This window comes from Podarcis liolepis (assembly GCF_965112155.1).
Source record: "Podarcis liolepis genome assembly, chromosome: 11".
Lineage (NCBI taxonomy): Eukaryota > Metazoa > Chordata > Lepidosauria > Squamata > Lacertidae > Podarcis > Podarcis liolepis.
In genome coordinates, this window is record NC_139565.1 from 50,646,967 (window position 1) to 50,672,550 (window position 25,584).

Here is a 25,584-nt window from a genome sequence, read left to right on the forward strand (position 1 = left end):
TTTCTTAAGTGATGATCCTCTAAGATTTGAAATAAAAATAGGAACATGTCTACTATGTTCAGCATAAGAACTGGTCAGAACAGCAACGTGTAAATGCACAAAATAAAGATAGAGGCGAAACATAACCTGTAAGACGCAAATGTAATTTTTTTGAGGCACAAAGGAGTTTTTGCAAAAGACTGACAAGTGGACTGGAAAACTGGAAGTAAAAGTAAGAAATAACAACAAGATAGAGAGGATGGGAATCCAGGAGGAAGGGAAGGCTTGGGAATTGAAGATAGAACTTCTCACCTCAAGTGGTGCAGATAATGTTACTGTGGGAGTACTGAGGCTACGAGGCCGTCTGATCTGAGGCTCACTTAGGTGGTTGTTACTGTTTGATGTTGACCCAGTCGCACCATCCTCAGCAAGCTATTTCAGAGGCAAACACAAGTTAGCTACATGTTATGACCTTCCTCGCCAAAAGACGAGCCATTTCACGATCAAACAATTTCCAAACGTTCGTGCCGGTCGGTGAATTATTAAATAACTTTTTCAGCAATAACATTCCTGCCTAGAGGGGGGGAAATGATCACACCTGGAACAATTTCTGCCATGCTGTCAAAATCCTGCTTTTCAATTGCATTCTAAATGTTTAAGAGTAGCTTTTTTTTTGAAGAGTGAAGACTTTTATAACTATTATATCAAACCAATGTGGGTGAGGCATTTAGACAGCTCAAATTATGGGGCGATGGGGGATGAGGAAGGGAGAAAAAAGCCCAGCCCTCTTAGTCACTGTTTTGGAAGGCTACAATTTGTGTGCACAAGATCTAAAATCCAGGGGTTGGGAGGGGGTGTGCTTGTGGATTTAAGGCCTCTACTACCTCTTCTTTCATAATGTGCACACTAGGTTTACCCATTACTCCTTTCCCTCATTTTTTTAAAAAAATATAGTAAAAATATAGCACTAAAGGTAAAGGGACCCCTGACCATTAGGTCCAGTCGTGACCGACTCTGGGGTTGCGGCGCTCATCTCGCTTTATTGGCCTAGGGAGCTGGCGTACAGCTTCTGGGTCATGTGGCCAGCATGACTAAGCCGCTTCTGGCAAACCAGAGCAGTGCACGGAAACGCCGTTTACCTTCCCGCCGGAGTGGTACCTATTGATCTACTTGCACTTTGACATGCTTTCAAACTCCTAGTTGGCAGGAGAAGGAACCAAGCAACGGGAGCTCACACCATAGCGGGGATTCGAACCGCCGACCTTCTGATCGGCAAGTCCTAGGCTCTGTGGTTTAACCCACAGTGCTACCCACGTCCCTTATAGTATAGCACTAGGAGCAGTTTATTTATTAGTATGAAACAGGTACATAAGCCCTACTAGCTAATGCTTCTTCATGTACCACATTTACTGTAGCTTGCCTACTTGCGTCCAAAAGGTTCCCTAAGCAGGATAACTTTTGGCTGCCCAAGATTATATTTTTGCTCAAGTTAAGTTCAACATTGGCTTCTCTCGATGCAGTCATTTCACCTCCCCATTCCGCTACAGCACCCGACCTCTAAGAGTAGCAGAAAAGAACAAGAAGTCTCTTGTTCCTCTTTGCTATTGCAAAAAGCACCCAGGACCTGTTGCAGGGGGAGCAGATGAGTGAGTGGCAGGTATGAAAAAGGGCTGGTTCTTCACGCGTTGGAACAGACAGCTGCTACAGTCACCCAGAGGCTCATTCGCAGCTTCCTGCTTGGACCAGTCTCCTGATGTATGAATGGCACCAAGCTCTTAGAAAAACACTCAGTGATACAACTCCCACCAGCTAGTTAAGGATTAGTTACCTAAACCACTGCTTATTCTCTGCGCCTGCTTGTTTACATAACCCGCTTACGGCTGCTCCATGCTTCTGCCTGGTTTCGCATGTTATCTTCCGGCCATGGTCAGCTCATGTACAATTCCACTTGCTTTCTTGGCTGCTAACTTATACTTATAAGACTGGTGTTAACAGTGGTTACAGTTAACCAGCTTCCCCTTAAGTCAGGATCTGAAACCCACTTCAAATTGTAGCTTTAATGGGGGTTTATGGGGAATACCGGTTAGTCTTTTACAGATCCTCCAAGTGTCACTATTTTCCAGGAACAGCCCTGGATTTACAGAAGCTGTCCCGGTTTCTGAATTGTGCCTGGAATTTTCCGCTTTTCCTTAGGATGTCCCTATTTCCATTGGAGGGTATGGAGTTATCCGACCTGCCCAAGCCGCCTGAAGGCAGCCCTATATAGGAGTGGCTGGGGCAGCCCAGTCACATGGGTGGGGTATAAATAGCCATAATAATAATAATAATAATAATAATAATAATAATAATAATAATAGAATAGAATGTCCCAGTTTTCATTAGAGAAATGTTGGAGGCTACATTAGCATTGTGAGGGAAAGGGGGGAAATTGTTCCAAGGAAAGCAAGAACTGCACTGAAGACCCACTACATTCTTCGGGATCGGTTACACTTTTTGTCTTCGACAAGCAAAAACGTTGAGTGCTCTTGCTGCAGTTTGACAACCACAGCTTCATTTAGGCAAGCAGGAACAGAGAATTTTGCTCTTCTTCACCTAGTGACAATATAGCCCATCACCGCCTTGCAATGACCCAGTTCTGCCGCCCCCTCCCCCCGAGTGAAGATGTTATTAAGCGGATGAAGGGTGGACATGTGTCACGATGCGCACCTCCCGGGTTTGATGCGTATTGAAACTGGCACTGGCCTGCGCCAAACAGAGCAGATCTTGCCTTAGTCAAGGCATGTCTTCTCAGCTAAAACCAATTACTTCCCCCGAAACTGTCCTCCCCCACGCCTATAGCTGTCATTCTGAAATTTGACACGACCACGGAATGGAAACGACTCCACACACACTCTATAAAACATTCTCTCGCTTTTCTCTGGATAGCAAGTTCCGTACCTGCATGATAGGACGAGTCCAAGTTGTGGTTCGATTGTTATGATTGACATAGTAAGTACGACCCTTAGCATCTTTCCTCTCTTCCCAGCCCGAAGGTAAGCCCGGTGTAGTATGTACATAGGCCACTGATGGCTGTTTATGCAAGAAATTACCATAGTGTTACTATGTGACAGCGGGTCATTCGTACAAACAACATTTGCAGCAGCAGTACAACCAGGAAGTGTGTGTCGGCACAGCACCTCCCTCTTAGAAGGCAGGCTCGCGTTCAGATACACAAGGGTTCATTTCCATCCTCTGGAGCATGGGTCACAAGAGTGACAAGAAAATTGCAATGTGCTGAAATCAAGAGGGATACAAACATTGTCCAGCGTATTTCACTTTATCCTCGCTGAAGATACTGTTTGTTCATGAAAGACAGGCAAAAGGAAGAGCGGAAGAGTATAAAGAGACTTAGCAGAATCAAACACTACTGCCAGGAGCACCGAGAAGAAAATTATTTTACTCCCATTAACCAGCATTCCTTCAAATAATGCACAATTGTTTGTTTCCCTAGCTAGCTGAAATAAGTCAGCAGAAACAGGAGGTTTGTCAAACCTTTTGTGGCTTGTGGGCAATATTTGTTTTGCTGGGTCACCGGCTGTGCAGCCTTGAATCCAAATACGTTGGTTAATAATGAAACAGACTTTCAGATATGTCACCATCCATTGTATAATATATGGGATTTACAAACATTTGAGCATTGTATTCCTGATTTTATGATGTCTTCCTTCCGTGAAGCTCCCCTGCCTCCGCTTTTGATTCTCAAAACAACCTTCCGAGATAGGTGAAGACCAGGGTTTACCAAACTGGGTGTCTGTTTCTGGACTACAGTTCCCATCATCCCTGACCACTGGTCCTGCTAGCTTGGGATGATGGGAGTTGTAGTCCAATGACAGCTGGAGACCCAAGCTTGGGAAACACTGGGTTAGACTGAGAGTCACCCCGTGAACTTATTTGGACTTGGGTCTTCCCAGGTTTAGTTTGGTACTCTAATCACTACAGTCACACTGGCTCAGTGGCAGATCATCTGCTTTGCATGCAGAAGGACCCAGGTTAAATCCTTCGCATCTCTGGGTAGTGTTGGGGAAGTCTCCTACCTGAAACCCTAGACAGCTGCTAGCAGTCAGTGTGTGCAATATGGTTTGAGTCCACATAAGGTAACTTCCTATGTCCTCAAGTGGTTTCTGTGTTCCTTCTTAAGGCCAAGGCTTCTTGCAGGCATCTGTTCTGCTGCTTGCACACTCAGGCAGAAATATTGACACTGCAAGCCACCTACTAATCACCTGCTAACTACTGCTGAGCCCTACTTTGGTCTCTGAGGTTTCATAGGAAACTCCCCCCATTTGTCAAGGTGTTCCTCATAACTAATGAAACGTAGAATGTGAGATCCCCTGGTTGCAATACAATAGAGGCAACACAAAACAGGAAAACCAGGTATGCCAAATCAGGCTAGAGTGCAAACAATGTAGGTTTCACTGTTTATGAACTTCCCCCCTATATTCACAAAGGAATGTATCTGTATACACACAGTCACTGAAGGTAAAACTATACATTATGTTTAATATGTGGCAGTGGTTTCTTACTCAAATGTAAGCAGGGGGATCTGGATCAGAGCCCCGGCCACAACACCAGGAACTAAACCAAGTCTCCATGGCAGCTAGAAACAGTGAAAAAGCTCCCCTTGCTACAAAGGCAAGGTGGTTTTTTTGGTTTACTGTAAATGGAGTGAGAATTTCAGAGATGGTCACAGTTGGGGAAGAAACTGCTATACATCAGTAACAACCTACGTGGATTAAAGTCTGCGATCTTTCTGTGGAAGTAAAAATAAAACCACGCATTCAGGAAGCTGAAGCAAGAATTGATCGTGGGTGCTGATGAACATTTATATGTTCTCCAGAACAGTTTCAGATGGAATTGTGGGTACAGATTTGAAAATTGTTTTGAATTTTGTTTTGTTTAAAGAAGGTGAGAGGTACGGTAACTCCTGCTCTGAAAAACGTGGTGCTTTTTTAAAAATGCATGTTATGAGAATGATGATTAATTAACGATGACTAGAGAGGAAAAAAAATGGAAACACCAGAAAGGGCTGCTCAGCAGTCTCTATATCTCTACACACATATATAAAAGAAACCAAGCAGTCTTGTGTGAAATCCTCTTAAGAGCTAACAGATACTTTATGCTCAGCTGGCATCACAGTTTGGTAGACTCTCCCTTTTCTGCACATCCTTTTGCTCTAAAAATGTCTCCACTGATTTAAAGTTGAGGGGAAACGAGCAAAAAGGGATGGGGCCTGTCTCCAAAGGGATCTTGTGGTAGTGGAAGGGCAAGTCTTAACGTTGTGCAACAGGGGATCCAACATGCCAGCTTTGCTAGCGGAGGCTCGTTGTACAACTGGATTGTGCAATGCACCACACAATCAAAGTTACCAGCAACCTGCTAATGCGTTCTCTTGTGGAACAACTTTCTACTAGCGCGGAATATTCTGACAGTGAAAAAAATATGCTGCTAAGTGGGTTGGATGCAACCCTAAATAATTTAGGAGATTGTGGGCTGTATCCAATGGAGCATATTCCGCTTACGCAATGGGGAAGTCCCCTTCTTCTGGGCAGCCCTCTCTTTGCGGGGTTTGTCCAGTTCTAGTCTGGTTTCAGATGAAGACTCCTAAGAAGGTGGAGCAGGGGTCTTGAAGTTGCCCGTCAAAACAAAACACCCAGACAGCACACTCAACAGGCACTCAGCCTCCCTCTTTATTACTGTACTTATATATAAATTATAGTAATTATTTCTCTATGTGCATCAAAAAAATGCAAATTAGCGCAAGCAATTATTATTTTTTTGAAATCTGGGATGTGTGATGCATTTCTTTTTTCCCCTAGCAGTGCTTAAGTGGCCCATGTGAAAAGTTAGTAAGCTCTCAATATGTATGTCAACAGAGACAGGGAATAATGCAATTGCCTAGGAATAAAAAGTTATCTCTTGCTATTCAAGTACAGTCATACCTCAGGTTACGAACTCTGCGGGTTGCGCGTTTTTGGGTTGCGGACCACACTGAACCCAGAAGTACTGGAACGGGTTATTTCCGGATTTTGGCACTCGCGCATGCGCAGGAGCGCAAAATGAGTCACACGCATGTGCAGAAGCACCGGATCACGTCACACGCGTGCACAGACACAGAGCTGCAGGTTGCGAACGTGCCTCCCGCACGGATCACGTTCACAACCCGAGGTATGACTGTAACTAGATTTCCTTTCTGGGCTATATCAATTTTTAAACTTATGGGCCGCAAAGATTAAAATAAATAAAGCTGTGCTTTAATTTGCAAGAAAACACTTCTCATGCGTTTTAGCCATTGCCCCTTCCTCTCTGTTTCAAGCTGATCTATATTAATGTAAGCCCCCCTACCTGAAATAGTCGGTGAAGAAATGGCAACGGACTGAAGAACGAGCGCCAATACTCTAGACCGCCCGGTATAATCTTTAACGTGCTGTTGCAACACAAAGCTTTCTCCAAAAAAATGAACAACTAGAACCTCCGTCGACTTCTGCCATCCTTTATAGATTTTTGTATTGTTTTCAGATTAGTACCACTGCCAATGCTAAGGGTATTAATTAAACCCACTATGCTTAAAATGCCCAAAGTACTTGTAGCCAAGTTGAAAAACAGAATGGCCCAAGAAGAGACATGAAAGTTGTGAGGATCAAGTTAGAACATTCAAATGGATTCTTGGGCAGCCACTGATGATGGCATTGCTGTACCTCCCCCCTTTTTGGCACTCTGGTAAGTGCTGGACAGCTGCTGTTATAATGGCCCACAATACCCTGAATTAATGCTATTTCACTGCAGGAGTACCTCTGCTCCCCTTTCCTCCTCCTACATAAGCCTGTCCATTCATGCAGAAATGAAATTGCTTTGAGGACCTCATGCTGTGAGTCTCTTCAAACCTGGAACCAGCCTGCTGTTAAGCCCCATACAGAGTGTATGTAAAAAGCTAAAGGACCCCTGGACGGTTAAGTCCAGTCGAATTCGACTATGGGTTGCAACGCTCCTCTCCGCTTTCAGGCCCAGGGAGCCGGCGTTTCTCCACAGACAGCTGTCCGGGTCATGTGGCCAGGAGGACTAAACCACTTCTGGTGCAACGGAAAACCGTGATGAGTGCCAGAGCACATGGAAACGCCATTTACCTTCCCGCCACAGCAATACCTATTTATCTACTTGCACTGGCGTGCTTTCGAACTGCTAGGTTGGCAGGAGCTGGGACAGAGTAATGGGAGCTCACCCCGTTGTGGGGATTCGAACCGCCGACCTTCCGATTGGCAAGCCCAAGAGGCTCAGTGGTTTAGACCACAGTGCCACCTGCTCCTTTTTACCTTTAGCGTGTATGTAGGTGGAATTGGTTGTGGTCATTCATGCTTTCTCCTTACTGGTTGGGCTTATATCCTCCCTGCCCACCCCCTGGAATTTTCCAGTCACTTGGGTTATGGAGGAGGGGCCTGGCAAAGGACCCTGTACTGTGTTTTCCCTCTGATTTGTTGTTTTGTTTCGACCATCTCCCATGCCCATCACCAATGGCATCCCTATTTACACTGGTCCAAATGGAGAGAATTCACAGGTGGGCATTCCAATAAAATTAAGTCAAAATTGCAGCAAGTATTTCCTCTTTGGGGATCGCAGAGATAAATGCTCTGCTCCTAGTTCTTAAAAATTCCTGCACCTACACACATTTCTCCTTCCTCCTCCTCCTCTTTTGGTACGAGAAGAAGCTGGGAAGCAGCCTTTCAAGAAATAAAAATACATCGGAATAAACGTCAAATGCCAGGTCCAAAATGATGTACAAGAAGGGTACAAAAAATGGTGCCTATCATATTGTGGGTTCTTTTGGATGTGGGGCTTTATAATTTGAACTGTATCAGTTGTTTATATTAAAATTATATTATAATTTTACTGTATGGTGTCTATGTAGCTGAAAGGTAAGGTGTGTTTGTGTGTGTGTGTGTGTGTGTGTGTGTGTGTGTGTAATATTCACTCACTGAGAGAAGTGAGCTTACAGGGAACTAGGCAGAGGGCCTTCTCGGTAGCTGCACCCACCCTGTGGAACGCCCGCCCATCAGATGTCAAGGAACAACTTTATTAACAACTATCTGACTTTTAGAAGACATCTGAAGGCAGCCCTTTTTAGGGAAGTTTTTAATGTTTGATGTTTTACCGTGTTTTTAATATTCTGTTGGGGGAGTGGCTGGGAGAACCCCAGTCAGATGGGCGGCATAAGAAACTGAAGGACTGGGGAGAAGAAGTCTGTTTTCTGTTCACCCACAATTTAAGCCATGAGTGCTGGGAAAAGGTGATCTATCTCACAAAAGAGGCACAACAAGGAAAGTTGACATCTGTACACCCTGAAGCCAAAGAGTTACATGCACAGATGGGGAAAAAAATGAATAGCCCACAAAAGACCTAAAAAGCTAACATTCTGGAGAGAAGCCAGGAGAAGAGAAAAGAACAGGACAGAGTCTGGGCTTATAGGAAGGGGATATATTTGGCTTGATAAAGGCATGATTACCGTTGACTCTTCACCTCCAGTGACAGTTGAAGAACGAACTCTCCTAGATGGGACGCTCGGCTGTTAAATAACAATTGTTACAATTAAGGGGTGGTCGGGAATGGAGGTCACAGATGATGTGCATGTCTTCCGGAAGAAACAAAAGCCCATTTTAAAATACTGTACCAACTTTAAAGGTGAGGAAAGAAGCTATCAGTCCCTGATAATGAAAGGAAAATGGCGGTCACTTATTAACAGCAGATATGAGGTGTCGGCCTGAAACAACCAGGACTTGGATCCAAAATACTTCCTGTTTTCATTTCCACCTAGAGATGACTTCATAATTCGACCGCAGCTCCAGAACAATATTATACTATTGGTTTGCCACACAAGCATAACTATGTGTACGCTTGCACCCAAAGCACTTGGGTACTTGAAGCAGCAAGTAAGGCAATGTGTTGAACACTGCTCTAGTGTAGACAATTAAATCTATTCCTTTTCTACAGGTAGGAACACAAAGAAATGATCTAAGCCAAGAATCTGAGACACCTCAAGATTAAATAAAGGTCCCGTCCCCCGCATCAGTGAGAGCAAAGGCTTAATTCAAGCTGAAAATGAAGAAATGGGTCTTCAGTTAATTATACCGCCCCACCAGGAAAGGAAAAGGCAAGTGTCTGCAAATGGTGTTGCAGTGGGCAGGGGAAGAAGAGAAGAGAGCTTAATCGCTAAGAGAAGAAAAGAAGCAAGGTTTTCCAGAGGGGTTTGACCACATTTTTAAAATTTCTGTTTTCTTCCATTGGGACACTGTTCAGTTTAATTGACATTTGAAAGAAAAAGAATTCACTATGAGAATTCATTCTTGTCCATGCATTCTGCTACATAGAACGATCTAGTGTTAAAGTTATCTCAAATGTATTTTCATGCAGACCAGCTCTTTCTGACACGAAGAGAAACTGGAAAAAGTTCTCCTGTGGTGTTATGATTAGTTATTTTCATTATTAATTATTTCGGAGAGCTGTTTTGGGTATGCCCGACATGGACATGCAACATAATCCTAGGCATGTTTATGTTGAGTAGAAGTTATAGAGTTCTCTGGATTATAGCTGAAAAACATACTACTTGGAAAGGAAAGGAGGTTAAACAGAAACAGGAAAACTGCAAAACAGTTAGTATGCAAAGCAAAGCAAACGAAAAACAATTTTCCAGGAAATTTTGGCACCTTTCCCTGTCTTCCCCTCATGCAATTTCAATGTATACATAAATTACCCCACTTAATGACATGGATTATAACATTATGATGCCTGATTAATATATAAACATTAGGTCTCCATAGCATGTACTTAAAGAAACAAACCCAATGGACAATCCTAGTTACATTTACTCAGAAGTAAATCCCAGTGCATTCAAGAGGGCTTACTCCCAAGGTAAGCATAGAAAGGACTTCAAGCCTTAGATTGCAATCCTAAACACACTTACTAGAAAGGAAACCCCATTAAATTATGTGATTTTCTGAGCAAGCATGGTTAGGGGTAGACCTGTAAATTACTAATCCGGTGTTTCCAAGTTTTATTTATGTGGCCTCCCTTTCATATGCATCTTCAATGTATCTTCACATACCTAGCACATGAGGGCACCCATCCTGCTACAGATTATGTGTACCACAGCCATAGAGCTGTGTGGCCTGTTCTATGCCTCCTCATACCCATTCTTGAGAAATATCCATGCTAAATCCCAGGATGCCTGAAAATTGGTTCAGATCATCTGGTCAAGAAGTATCTTGACCAACACCATGCAGTTACATCCCATCTTCTCCAACCTGCACTAAGAACACTCCCTTCTCCAGGATCTAGGGTCCCTGACCTTCTTAAGAGGGTTTAAGAAAGTTTGTAGCAGTCAATATATAACTGGGGTCACAGGAGAAATGATTTCCACAAGAGAAGGTGTCACAGACCCATGCAGATCAAAAATACAAAACTGCATTAGAAAAAAGAGAGGTAGAAAAAAACCATTAAGAAAATCCTGCTTACCAGTGATAAATGGGATTGTTCAGCAACTGCATCAGTCACACTGCAAGATCTTAACCTTGCAGAAGGATCTCTCTGCTGAAGGAAAAAGGACACACTGAATTATTAAATGTACACGGGCATTTTCCCCTCGACTCAAAATCAATTAGATTCACTTTTTGATATTGTATTCTCCTTTCTTCCACCCTCTGCAGTTCGATCACCAGAAATGAAATCCCCCTTCTGCCGACCAACTTCAAGAAAGCTGACTTTTCTGAATATCAAGTATAGCTGAAAAATATTCCAGCAACATTAATATAGCATTGGGAGAGACTAATGGGAGGCTGGAAGATAACTAGAGCATTTGTTGGGATATCTGTTCTGGGTGCTCTTCAACAAAAATGCAGTGAGTGAAGAAGATGAGGGGAAATATGGAAAAACTTGGGTGAGTGACTCTTCTAAAGAGAAGGCTTTACAGTGGTGCCCCGCAAGACGAAATTAATTCGTTCCGCAAGTTTTGTCGTCTAGGGATTTTTTTGTCTTGCGAATCACGAAATCCCATAGGAATGCATTGAAAATCAATTAATGCGTTCCTATGGTCAAAAAAAGTCCAAGCAAAGCCAAATTTGGTACAACAACAGTTTATTAACTGCTCTTTAAGGTCACACATACTGTAAAGAGCAGTTCAAAAATTGAAGGGAAAATAAATTAACTTTATAAACAAAACATGTCTTTGTTTTTAGACAAAGGAAACAAAGTCGCGAGACGTTTTCGTCTTGCGAAACAAGCCCATAGGGAAATTCGTCTTGCGAGGCAAATCGAAAACAGAAAAACCTTTTGTCTAGCGAGTTTTTTGTCTTGCGAGGCATTCGTCTTGTGAGGTACCGCTGTATTTATCTTCATCTGCCTCTATCAGAAAGTAAAATGGAGTAATATCCATGTACCTTTCAGGGCGGTGTGAAGATTCCCAATGGACATGAAGTACTTTAACACCCTAACGTCTTGGAAGGCTCCCACTGTAACTAGTGTCTAGGCATCTGGCCTGGTATTTAGACCTCTGGTGTGCCTTGGGAAACAGCACCCCAAATCACAAGGAATGGTGGGGGTTCGAAGGGCTGCCTTGGAGAGCTGTGGCTAAATCCTAGAAACCTGAGCAGGGCTGGGGAACCTCAGGGCCAGGGGGGCAAAGGCAACCTCTCCATCCAGCCCCTGTGACTTTCAACCAGCCCTGTTCTGTGTCCTCCTTCAGTGCCTTTCCCTGCTAGAATCTGCACTTGCATTGTGATAACACCTCTTGCATCTCTGGATGGAAAGGTGCAGGAGTAGAAATCTCTGGTTTTTGCCACGGCTGGAATGCCACCCAATGTATAGAGAGCTAGAAGTCTAAGCTCTGTACTGCCCTTTATGTATTTTTGCTTTTGGTTCCCACCTTCCACCGGCATGTAGCCCTGGAAGGCTGCCCAGAAGAAAATGCAACCCTTGGGCCGATAAAGGTTCCCCACCCTTGGCTCCTCCATCGTCTCCCAGGGCAGGCGGATGCCAAGAACCCTTGGCCGAGGAATCGGCACCGCCTGAAACACTCTAGATGCCTCGATTCCCCAAGCCAGCTTTCCCTATCAAAGGCAGCCTGCTTCAATATTGTTTGCAGAGCTGTAGAGTTTCAGTGCAGCAGCTCCTGCCACATATAGTTCTCCTCTTCTCTTGTTCCCTGTCGTAGCAGAAGACAGGATGGGTGGGGAGGAAGAAAGGATGGTCCCCTCTTAATGTGCTTTAGGGTGTTCCAAGCTTGCATATTGATGGGACTAGCAATGCTAGGATGCTCCCTGAAAAGTCTAAGGGGTATTGGAAAGACCTTCTGCAATGCATGTGTAACTGTAGAGTTACATCGCCATACCAAGACTCCTGTGGTGGACGTCTGTCAGTACATTTTGGAGAAGGTTTCTTACATGCGAATGTTATTATGGCTGGGGTTCTTTCAGCTGGGTTGTCTGTTGCTCAAAAATAATTAGGCCACTTTTACAGGATTATTAGGTTCATGTGAGAACCAGATCACATGATCAGCGGGAACAGAAAAATGCGCAATAGGCTTATCACATATCCAGGTGTCCCCATTTGATGGGACACAGAATTGACTTGATTAGGAGAACAGCTTGTAAATGATTCACACCTTGCAACAGCCACAGTGATCATGCAAGAAATGTATTATGCAAACTCAACAGTATTTCACCTACATACAATATCAGAAACGGTTATATTCATATAGAGAAAGTGCTTTCAGCCAACTGCTTCTGATATTGTAACAGCCCCTTAACAGAATCATGTACAGAAATGGTCATTTCAACAGGACTTAATCACGCACCGGTATTAAAGTAATCCAAGTTTTTCTTTGTATCTGAACCCAATAAGCATATCTGGTGAATATTTCAAAGTTATTCATAAATGAAACCTTCCTATATTTAGCTTTCTTACCTCCTGAACAATGAAAGGCAAGCTGATAAGGTGTCCCATTAAACTATGATATGCAATATTTGAAATTGCTTCCTTTAAATAAATAGATAACCTAGCAGTACCCTTATCCTGAGTCACTGATACTGTCGCCCTGCCAATATTCATCGTTGACCATTAAATGCAATTGCTGAGTTATGGGAACAGATGCTAAACTCCTAACATGTTGGGACATTGCTCCCAATCAAAAATTATCAACTTATATCCACTGAATACTTGACCCAACAAAGTCCAGGCTATACCTGTAGTAATTTGTCAGAAAAACATACTGAAAGTTACACAGAAATAAAAGACAACTGCGACAGTCCAATTCTAAATATGTTTTCTCTGAAGTCCATTAGATCCAGCAGGATTTGCTTCCATATTCAGTTTGCATGCTAAGGATTGCAGCTGAACATTTACTGATTCAATAGGACTTGCACCCCAGTAAATATTCAGAGTACTGCAACCCTGCTGTATTGTATTGTCCGATTTTAATTAAAGAAGAGCGCACACATTTGCGTTCTCTTGTGTAGAAGGTAGCGGCTCTTTGGAAAACTGATTATCTTAATCTCCAAGTGCAAAACATTTCTAGCATTTGCAAGAATTTCAGCAGTCAGAATGGACGGCAGCATACATAAGATAGCAGGGTACACATTGAGGTTACTTACAATCATAGAAGAGAGTTGTTCCCCATTTGAATCTGGAGTGATCTGAAGTCTTCTGTTCAGTTCATCGGACAGCTCCTGGGGACTGGTCCGAGAGATGGGCGATGAAGGTGGGGGTGGCAAGGACAGGCTTAAGGAATCGCTGCTTGCATTAAGCTCTTCTGAAATGGTTTCCCAGGGCTGACGGAAAGGATAGAACCTACGGTGAATATGCAAAACAACAACCTTCCCTGCCATACGTCCCAACGCAACCATTCCACATAACGTGAACACCGTCTTAGCTGGGCTGCTTATCGAATGAACTTAAGAGAACCAATATGTACTTTAAAAGTCTCCCGAAAACGTGATTAGCATTTGATAATCAGCTTTGCTCTTAACATACTGTACTATGGATATGAGAGGGAGCTGGGGAGGGTGAAACTGCCAGGTAACAGAAGTGCAATCGCGAAATTTCAGAAGGAAGCACCGGGTTAAAGGAAGCACAGTTATAGAAGACATGCAAGTTCCTCCACATCTCCGTAAGCGGGAATGCAGGCAGTGGGGTGGGGTCCTTGCTTGTGTTTTATTGACTGACCTGGGAATAACTGCAGCATCAACTTTTTTTTTTAAAGGCACAGAGGTGGTGTTTCCCATGCAATATATTATTTAGTGACTGTAAAACATGCTGTGAGTCCACCCACCAGGCTCCCTTGCTGTTTATGTCATTTACCCATTGGAACAATTGCCAGCTATTCCTGATTTGAGGCCAAACTCTCAAGGTCATATTGTGAGCCCCCACCTCAAAGGAATTCAAGTTATCAAAATCAAACTATCGAGGCACAAAGCAGATTACACACAAGGACCCAAGTTTACATCAAGAATGAAGACTCCAATAACCAGAAATCAGCAGCCTGGAAGCTGAATTTTGCAAAAGCGATGTCATTAAAAAAAATTGCAAGCATTATTTGATCTAATAAAAACAATGTTTAATTAAAGTAAACTTCCACTCAGCAAAAGTGGCGATAGTTTTCTCAGTTGTGCCTTCCACCACCCACTCTTTCCATCTTCTGGATTAAACTATTGGCTAAATGAATATTTGACAGTTGGTGGGTGTTAGTGGCAGGCGTGGGACATTTAAGGTGCCTTCTGGACCAAATTAAGACAATAAACCACAATCTGCCATTGTGAATCCTCTGGATATTTACCAAGATGCAAATCCCAGCAAGTTCAATAGGGCTTACACCACCACAGTAAATGTAAGGTAAAGGTAAAGGTACCCCCTGCCTGTACGGGCCAGTCTTGACAGACTCTAGGGTTGTGCGCTCATCTCACTCTAGAGGCCGGGAGCCAGCGCTGTCTGAGGACACTTCCGGGTTACGTGGCCAGCGTGACAAGCTGCATCTGGCGAGCCAGCGCAGCACACGGAACGCCGTTTACCATCCCGCTGGTAAGCGGTCCCTATTTATCTACTTGCACCCGGGGGTGCTTTCGAACTGCTAGGTTGGCAGGCGCTGGGACCGAACGACGGGAGCGCACCCCGCCACGGGGATTCAAACCGCCGACCATGCGATCGGCAAGTCCTAGGCACTGAGGTTTTACCCACAGCGCCACACGCGTCCCTACAGTAAATGTACAGAGGATTTAAATCAACATTAAAGATGTAAACACACATGCACTATGTATACCAGCCTTTCTCACCCTCGGGTCCCCAGATGTTGTGGGACTACAACTCCCATCATCCCTAGCTAGCCAGACCAAGGCTGAGAAAGACTGGCCTATACCAGGCATAGGCAAACACGCCCCTCCAGATGTTTTGGGACTACAACTCCCATGATCCCTAGCTAACAGCACCAGTTGTCAGGGATGATGGGAATTGTAGTCCCAAAGCATCTGGAGGGCCAAGTTTGCCTATGCCTGTTCAGCTGTTCTATTGCTCAGTTGCATTTACTAACTAAGGAAGGTCACTGGGAAACAATAATATACTAACAAAGGACAACACAAGGCTTCACACAATAGGCTGAAGGAACTTATGTTTTCCCCTCATAAATCTCCCACACTGTACCTTTCTAATCTTGCTTTTAACACACATTTTGTGTTTGGAAGCCTCAGTTCCTAAGGCATTTGAAGCAGACTTTCTGTAAAATCACGTAGAGCGCCAAACTGAAAAGCATGTACCTCAGGTGCTTCTCCGCCCTCCAAGGGTGGTACCTCTGGGTCCAAATCCTCGCTAATGTGCCTCCTGGATCGAAACCTCCGGTGAGCCGCCTCTTGGTTTATTTGCCTGATGTTGTTGTCGGATTCGGATGCCACATCCCTGAAATGTGAGGTTGACAAAAGAGTAATGAGTTAGGTCGGAGGAGGAGGAGGCAAGTATGAGCAGCACACCTAAATTAGCACCAAATTTAAAAGCAACATTTCACGACCTATAAAGTCCACTCTATGCATCTCCTATCACAGCTAGTGATGAATCCCTAGGTCTCTTGCAAGTCAGATTAAAGTGAGATCATTCTGTACTCCAAAGCAAAGAAAGCCTGCAGCCAGTCTCAAGAAGTCAACTTCATTAAGGGCACATTTCAGTTCTTGCCATAGGAACAGAGTCCAGCCTGAAGCATGTACGGTATTTAAAGCACAGTACATTACTGGGTAGGGATGCAGGTGGCGCTGTGGGTTAAACCACAGAGCCTAGGACTTGCCGCTCAGAAGGTCAGCGGTTCGAATCCCCGCGACAGGGTGAGCTCCTGTTGCTCGGTCCCTGCTCCTGCCAACCTAGCAGTTCGAAAGCACGTCAAAGTGCAAGTAGATAAATAGGTACCACTCTGGCGGGAAGGTAAACGGAGTTTCCGTGCACTGCTCTGGTTCGCCAGAAGTGTCTTAGTCATGCTGGCCACATGACCCGGAAGCTGTACGCCGGCTCCCTCGGCCAATAAAGCGAGATGAGCGTCGCAACCCCAGAGTCGGTCACGACTGGACTTAATGGTCAGGGGTTCCTTTACCTTTACATTACTGGATATAACCCTGTTGATGCAGTTCTCCTTACTGTGTAGTGATGATGACCTCAGAAAAACTATCTCACGGGGTGAGAGAGGAGACCCCAAGCTCCATTGCTCATTCTTCTGGAGACTGACAGAAAAGGCTTTTTAATTGTTCTGCTGAAAATCTAATTCATTGGCATCCCTTTAATAAGGAACTGATTGTGCACCTGAAATGGAAATCACCTAGGGGTCCTTTGCTTGGGAATTCCCCCTTTTCTCCTTGGCTTTGGGGTGAGAGCGGGGAACGACTGCCAGTAGTTCCTATTTATTTATCCTTACAACCACTAACACAAGCTAAAAGGTTGCTGAAGTGTGCTAGAGCTGGTTTCTTTGAATACAACTTCAAAGCTTCAAAGGGTTGGACAAGCTTGTTCCAAGTTATGGGGAATGGGTCTGATGCCAACACCACACCTCTTCCTTTTTCACCTGAACAAGGTAAAGGAGCCATAGATTTTGGAAGGAGCCGCACCGTAATATTTGAAAATGTTTTTTTCAAGCATGGAGTCCCAGTTTCTGGAATCTCCAGTTAAGTGACCTCATGGAACAGGGCTAGGAAGAACCTCTTCCTGAGACCCTGGAAAGCTGCTGAGACAATGGACACTACTAGACTGGTTAAGTAGAAATTAGCTCTTGTATGTTAAAAGTTAATTTCTACTTAACCAGTCTAGTAGTGTCCATTGTCTCAGCAGCTTTCCAGGGTCTCAGGAAGAGGTTGTATGTTAGAACTCTTGTATGTTAAAAGTGGAGGGACACGGGTGGCGCTGTGGGTTAAACCACAGAGCCTAGGGCTTGCCGATCAGAAGGTTGGCGGTTCGAATCCCCGAGACGGGGTGAGCTCCCGTTGCTTGGTCCCTGCTCCTGCCAACCTAGCAGTTTGAAAGCACGTCAAAGTGCAAGTAGATAAATAGGTACCACTCCAGCAGGAAGGTAAACGGCATTTCCATGCGCTGCTCTGGTTCACCAGAAGCAGCTTAGTCATGCTGGCCACATGACCCGGAAGCTCTATGCCGGCTCCCTCGGCCAATAAAGTGAGATGAGCACCACAACCCCAGAGTTGGCCATGACTGGACCTAATGGTCAAGGGTCCCTTTACCTTTACTTTATGTTAAAAGTATTGATCTTTGAGGGAGGAGACTCCATTACCAAGCATACTCTGTAGAACAGCTTTACCGCTTCATATCAAGAAGCCTAAAATTCCAACACTCTTGTTCATAGTCAGAAAACAAAACTCTTTTGAGTTTCATAAATCAACTTTCCCATCTTATCAAAAAACGGTGTTTCAACAATCTGATTATCAAAATAAGTTATCAAAATAAGGATTACTTGCAGCGTCAAAAGACAATGCAACAACCGAGGTTGGAGCTAGAGAGTACATGACCGAAATTACGGCTATAAATCCAAAGGAAAAACAAACATCCAACTTGCAATATTTATGTCGCAGTGGAAAGAAAACGTAGCTGCTTGTCAAAAAGTGAAACGCAACTGGATGTTAAACTAATGCCTGGTGTCAGTACAGCTGATACCCCCCCCATTCAATTATACATGGCATTTGAAGTTAAGCTTTACATATTTTTAGAAGGGTAATTCTAAGAAACGCTCAAAAAAATTCTCAGCGGTGAACATGAAAAGTACTCCCATCACCAAGGTAAGAAGATTACATAAATTACATGTGTATGTAATTCAGTGAAACATTGGGGGTGGGGAGAACTAACTGTGACATCGCTTAAGCTTAATGAGACCATTTTGTTTTCCACGTCTGGTAAAAAATACTCCGATCAGGGGCTGCCAACCTTTTAAGGGCTGTAGGGACATTTGGATATTTGAGCAAGTGTTTGCCCTGCCATCTCCTTTAGTCCCTTTCTCTTCCCCCCTGCCCTGGATTTCTGCTCGCCCACATAAAGAGAAAAGGCAGGAGCAAGCACGCTTTCCCAAGGGATGTGCATAAAACCCAGATCCAGTAAAATTACATAAATTCCAAGGCTTAGCTTAAGCTGAAAGAGCAAGTGGAAAAGAGCATCTCTCTTTCAACTCCCTGCTTCAGCTCTACATAATTATCAAGGGTGAAAAGGGTATAAACCGGGAGTCGGCAAACTTTTTCAGCAGGAGGCCAGTCCACTGTCCCTCAAACCTTGTGAGGGACCGGACCTATATGGGGGGGGGGGGGATGAACGAATTCCTATGCCCCACAAATAACCCAGAGATGCATTTTAAATAAAAGGGCACATTCTACTCATGTAAAAACACGCCGATTCCCAGACCATCTGTGGGCCGGATTGAGAAGGTGATTGGGCCGGATCCAGCCCCCGGGCCTTACTTTGCCTACCCATGGTATAAACCATCCTCACTACTGCAAATCCAAGGGGGTACTAATTTGGGGAGGGGCTCAGAAGCTTCATGAGCACCACAGGAAGACCTCAAGGGCTCCACTGAGCTCACGGCCACAAACAGATAACTGCAAAGATTTGAATAAGAACGGATTATATTTTTTTTAATGAGAATGGAAGGAGTAAGAAACAAGCAGAATACAGGGAGAAACAAATACAAAGTTCCATCTAGCTAACTTAAGCTGAACAAGTTTCTTATTTCCAGTAGTAGATAGGTAGCCGTGTTGGTCTGCCATAGTCAAAATAAAAAAATTCCTTCCAGTAGCACCTTAAAGACCAACTAAGTTAGTTCTTGGTATGAGCTTTCGTGTGCATGCTTTCGTGTGCATTTCTGTGTATCTGAAGAAGTGTGCATGCACACGAAAGCTCATACCAAGAACTAACTTAGTTGGTCTTTAAGGTGCTACTGGAAGGAATTTTTTTAAGTTTCTTATTTGCATGCCGGAACTGCATTTGTTTGCAAGATGTTAGGTCAAATATCAAATTATTACGAGATTGGTCTATTTTCATCTTGGTGACAAGGAGGATAGACAATTGACTCCTTGATGGAACCAAATCAATGGGGAGGTGACATGGGAAAGGGCAATTATGGAGATGAGTGTTTATTGCTGTTGTTCAGGTAGGAGAGGTGAGACTTACAGTTATTTCCTTCTGACCAGGGCTAAATAGATTTTAGCATCTAAAACTTCATTATGGTAGATTAATGGGAAGCATGGGAAATACATGCTGGATTAGTCGTGGGGAAATGAGAGTCCTTGGTTCAGTTAGAGAGACTTTTTTTTAAAGACTGGCACAGAATGTCGTGCCAGTGATATCGTTCCCCTTTATCCAATAAATCAAACAATATTGATACACATACACATAAAATGCCTATAAGCATATTACGACAGAGCTACTCTGCTCTCTAAATGGATGGTAAACTTGCAAAAATCAGCATCAACTGCTGAGTCTCTAATCAAAAATGTCTTTGTACAATGGAGGAAACCCCCACACAGGGGAAATATCAGATAATGAGATGTGATAAATCCTGCTGTATAAAATAACTACAGGAGAAAAACGTCCCCATGTCCTGAAGGGACCATCTCTTCATTCTTCAATTTCACAGCGCTGAAAAACTTTGGAAGACTAATCAGCAAAGTGAAGCACTGAACAAGCTAGGCAGGCTGTATTGCATGGAATTAAATTGAGATGCTGAGAGGGGACCTCAAGATACAGCAGGCAAATAAATTCAAATATCTTTAATACGGTCAATGACCAACAAGCAGATACAGCAGGCTTTAAGCTAAAGTTGGGTGTCTTACATGTCAATCCCACACATGTCTACTCTGAAGTAAGCCCCATGAAGTTCAGTGGGACTTACTCATAAGTAGGTGTACACAGGACTGCAGTCTAAAGAGACTCAGCAATGTTCATGATAGGCTCTGGTTCAAAATAATGAAACAAACTTGCAGTCTAGAAGGCTTGTGCAATAGGGCCTCCCGCTATTGGCTTTCCAGTGTCCCTTAAAATTAGCTTGGGGGTGGTGTCTGAGAACCCCAAAAATGGTTACAGGGAGAGAACAGAGGGGATTGCAATGTTCACCTCAGCATGGAGCTGAATTCCACCCAGTAAATGTAAAGGTCTCTGATTTAAGTCTATTTATATTGTAGATATGCTATGTGGCAGCTGCATTGATTTCCAATAGGACACATTTCTAAATAGTGTTTTAAATCACACCGTGTTAGACCACTAGAGTCAACAGGATTAACAATCCAATTCTATGTATCCTTACTCAGAAGTATCCAATTCTATGTATCCTTACTCAGAACTGGTGGAAAACTGGATTTAATCTTTAAACGTGTTTGGGATTGCAGCCAGTGCATCAGATTAAGCTTTAATAATCGTGTGAAAAATGAGCAGTGAATTAGGTTCATGAAGGTGAAGCGGGAATCAAGCATAAGCCAATATAGTTGGAGTCTTTTCTCTGTAAACTAACCCTAAGACATATACTAATGGCAAATCTAAGCACTCTGGTCCAAAAAACACACACTTAAAAATTAAAAAATCTGAAAGAGTCAGTTTGTTATTCTGTTGCAACAGAACCATCAAGGAGATCTACACTGAGTGCAGTAGGAGGTTTTGTAAAAAAAAAACTGCCCCTTTTATCAGATATACAACAAGTACTTTAAGGCAGATTTTGGACGATCACATCTTGGACTGATGAACTGAGATATGAACTAGCCTTTTGCCCAGGCATGCAGCCCTTTGTAGAGTTAGCAATCAAACCAGTAAGTCTCTAAGTAACCATAGTTTCCTGTTTCATCTGCACTGAGAAACTATGGTTACCAGTTTTAAAACAATCTAGAGTCAGGTTTCATTTTTCTTTCAAAAAGAGGGGAGAATTATCTGCATCCACGGGCAAAAGAGTTGTTCACATATTGACTTATTAAACTTCCAAACCAGGTCACTGTGAGAAGCAAAGCTACAGGGAACCAGGCAGAGGGCCTTCCTGGTGGTGGCGTCCGCCCTGTGGAATGCCTTCCCATCAGATGTCAAAGAGATAAACAACTACCTGACATTTAGAAGACATCTGAAGGCAGCCTTGTTCAGAGAAGTTTTTAATGTGTGACATTTTAATGTATTTTATTCTTTGTTGGAAGCCACCCAGAGTGGCTGGGGAAACCCAGTCAGATGGGTGGGGTACAAATAATAATAATAATAATAATAATAATAATAATAATAATAATAATAATAATAATAATGTCTAATGACCTGGAATTTTAAATCGTCTATGCAAGCAGTGACTATGAAATTATGAACTTCCGTTTCCAGACAACCGCAAAACATTTTACAAACCATCAATTATGAGGCTACTTCCTAGAGCAGTCTGCATTACTTCACTGAAAATGCAGCACTGTTTGATGAATCTAGCTATCAGTCTCACAAGTGCAGGCTCCCTGATGAATGAAGGGTGGAATAAACGCAGATGAAACAACTATCAGAAATATGTGGCATTTAAATTGCTAGCTTCACCTTCCTTTACATTATCTTGAACAACAAATATTACTTTAGGGGTTTCATATTTCACCCCTCAACTATCAAACATCAGCTCTACAGGTGAGAACAAGCACAAACTTTTTAAGCTTCAGTCCAGTGCCCTGTTTTCAACAGTGACGAGTCAGAATCCTCCAGAAAACCCATGATCATGACAAGAAAGCTAAAGGCCTCTGCTGCTGTTTGTCCACCAAATCTGAATACAGAGATTCTATTTAGTTATTACAGCTTTTAATTCTGGAAGACCTGCTCCTTGCCCTGCAGGTCTTCTCCCACCTGACCTGGGAGGGCGGGGCTCGGACTGACTCCAGCTACAAAAGCTGAGGCTGCTGAACATACTCTAGGGCTAAGTTGTTGCTGAGGCTTCTTTGTTGTGGGGAGATTGTTGCTGTTGGTTTTTTATATCTTTATTTTAGAACTTGTGATTTATGTGGGTATTGTTCAGTTTGCTTGTGTTTAATGTTTATATTTGTTGCTTATGACTACTTTTGTCATAAACGTGTATTTTGTTCAAGTTGTAAACCACCTTGAGCATGGTTTGAACTGTGGAGAAGCAGCACATAAATAAAATTATGTATGTCTGTATTATGGTTAATAGCTGTTGATGGGCTTTTCCACCATTAATTTTTCCTACTACTTTAGAAAGCCATTTGGGGTGCTGACCATCAGAAGAAGAAGAAGAGTTTGGATTTGATATCCCGCCTTTCACTCCCTTTAAGGAGTCTCAAAGTGGCTAACATTCTCCTTTCCCTTCCTCCCCCACAGCAAACACTCTGTGAGGTGAGTGGGGCTGAGAGACTTCAAAGAACTGTGACTGGCCCAAGGTCACCCAGCAGCTGCATGTGGAATAGCGGAGATGCGAACCCGGTTCCCCAGATTACGAGACTACCGCTCTTAACCACTACACCACACTGGCTCTCAAGAAGAAGATGATGAAGAAGAGTTTGGATTTGATATCCCACTTTATCACTACCCGAAGGAGTCTCAAAGCGGCTAACAATCTCCTTTCCCTTCCTCCCCCACAACAAACACTCTGTGAGGTGAGTGGGGCTGAGAGACTTCAGAGAAGTGTGACTAGCCTAAGGTCACCCAGCAGCTGCATGTGGAGGAGTGGGGAATCGAACCCGGTTCACCAGATTACGAGTCCACTGCTCTTAACCACTACACCACATCAGCACATCTTGCGGTGCTCAGTATCATAAGTTAATTATACGCTGCATGAAGGCATGCACTTACATTAAACTTGGCCGGTGCCACTGCGTTGTCCTGTTGTTATGGTTGACGTAATAGGTACGCCCAAGGTTGTCCACTTTTTCTTCCCATCCAGGAGGTAAGGGAGGTGGCGGTAACTCCTCTTGGCGTTGAGATGGAGAATCATTGGAGTCCACCACTTCCCAGCCATGCTTTGAAGGGGGGGGGGGAGAGGAAAATCCAAATTAATTTGAAAAAACCCAATTCAAGTGTATGCAACTTTCTAGCATGACAGAAGAGAAGCAGCAGGGCTTTCAGTAGTCAAAATTTCACATAATATAGTAGCAGCAAAACATGCTGCATGGTAGCACTGACAAAGCAAGCATTTGTTTACGGTAAGCTGTTCTCCCAATGCACTCAACAAGGACTCACTCCATCCCTCCAAATACCGTATTTTTCACTCTATAAGATGCACTTTTTCCCTCCTAAAAAGTAAGGGGAAATGTGTGTGCGTCTTATGGTGCAAATGCAGGCTGTGCGGCTATCCCAGAAGCCGGAACAGCGAGAGGGATTGCTGCGCAGTGCTCCCTCTTTCTGTTCTAGCTTCTGGCTTAGCCCCTCAGTCCCTTTCCCCACCTCCTGGAAAAGCCCCCAAGAGCCACGCTCCCTTTAAAGAGCCACACAGAGCGTGTGTGCGGCTCTTGGGGGCTTTTCCCTGAGGAGGGAGAAGGGCAGCCCATCAGTGACCGGCTGCCCTTCTCCCTCCTTGGGGAAAGCCCGCAAGCGCCGCACACATGCTCCACGTGGCTCGTGAAAGGGAGCGCTGAGCAGAGCCTAGGATGCATACAGGCTCTGCTCAGCGCTCCCTTTAAAGATCCCCCCCTTGCATTCCCCCTCTAAAAACTAGGTGTGTCTTATGGCCAGGTGCATCTTATGGAGCGAAAAATACGGTATCTTGTTTCCATGAAAGCTAGATTGAGGAGCATCACCTCCAAATAAAGATCTAAAGAATGGGGGAGAATATGTTGAAGGCAGCACACCAGGAGCAGATGGCGTAGGACTTTAAAAGGAATCACCTGTACAGTGGTACCTTGGTTGTCGAACAGCTTAACTCTCAGACAAATCAGCTCCCGAATGCCACAAACCTGGAAGCAAGTGTTCCGGTTTGCGAACGTTTTTTGGAAGCCGAACTTCCGACGACTGCAGGAAGTTCCTGCAGCCAATCAGAAGCCGCAACTTGGTTTTTGAACGGTTCCAGGAGTCAAACTGACTCCCAGAACGGATTAAGTTTGACAACCAAGGTACCACTGCACTTTGAGCTGGAGATAGAAGCATATAGACAGTTATAGCGCAGATGGGGAAGAAAGGTGGCATTTTTATACAGGGGCCATTTCTCAAGAAAAGAGGCAGGCTGCAACATCCTGAACTAGCCCCCCATCTCCTAACCACCTTCAAAAGTCAGCCTTACAGAAAGCACATCTCACTAGTGAAATATAAATGATGGGAAAAGCATGGTTGAGGCTGATCCCCCCCCCCCGAGCGCGATTTAGCGAAAACACAAAGCATGTCTTTCCTTGATAAACTTAATGTCAAACTTTGGAGAGTAAGAGAGTTATTTTAGTTTGCCCAATATTGCTGGAATTTTGCTGCAAAGAACAGCTCTGTTCTGCAACGTGACATAGCAAAATGGGAAGGAATTCTATGCTTGCTTCGTAACACAGAATTGGCATTTATTCAATTAGGACTGAAAACAATGCTTCGTCCTCGAGGTCATCACTAGGAATAAAGGCTGAAATAGCTCGTATCTGATTCACTCATATCATGAAAAGATACAATTTCAATAGAAAGCTGTTCCAGCTCTCCTGGCTGATTCATAAAACACTTTGGATGTGTTAACAGCGTGGGCTCTTTGGCTTGTGACAAATGACAAACTTACAAGTAACATCCACCCTAATGCATTCCCACCCACTCAAGCCACAGGTCACCAGCGCTGCAGCAACGTTTGAAGAAAGCAGTTGCATTGTAAGCTGCGATTGAAGTAGCATAATTGAGTAGTCAGATGAAAGCTTTTTCTGCAGATTTCGTTCTCCCTGCCGTAGCAAACCACGTCATATTCTGCTGAAAGGATCCCATGAACTTGACACTTCACTCCTGAAACTATCTCTCTTGCCCACACCTGCGGAATTGCTCTGTTTATGCATTTCAGCGTTTATTTTGAAAATTTATATGCTGCACCACCAACAACAAATCGTGTTCCCAGGGCCGCTCAGAATCATACTTAAAAATGTAAGCACGTAATGATAAGATAGAACCAATAGTAAA

The 25,584-nt window shown here is 43.8% G+C and overlaps 1 protein-coding gene across 26 annotated transcripts in view; it reads right to left on the bottom strand.

The window, feature by feature from the left end:
- Window positions 1-25,584, bottom strand: part of NEDD4L (NEDD4 like E3 ubiquitin protein ligase) — a 324,861-nt gene that overhangs the window by 38,227 nt on the left and 261,050 nt on the right. For 14 of the 26 annotated variants that reach the window (XM_083465753.1, XM_083465751.1, XM_083465741.1 and 11 more), the window contains 7 exons: window positions 23,308-23,474; window positions 15,798-15,936; window positions 13,647-13,823; window positions 10,516-10,590; window positions 8,510-8,569; window positions 2,917-3,048; window positions 292-411 (listed from right to left, as the gene is read on the bottom strand). In XM_083465753.1, the coding sequence (XP_083321879.1) occupies window positions 292-411; window positions 2,917-3,048; window positions 8,510-8,569; window positions 10,516-10,590; window positions 13,647-13,823; window positions 15,798-15,936; window positions 23,308-23,474 (870 nt within the window). The remainder of the gene's footprint in view (window positions 1-291; window positions 412-2,916; window positions 3,049-8,509; window positions 8,570-10,515; window positions 10,591-13,646; window positions 13,824-15,797; window positions 15,937-23,307; window positions 23,475-25,584) is intronic. The other 12 variants (XM_083465730.1, XM_083465729.1, XM_083465743.1 and 9 more) reach the window with 2 other exon arrangements.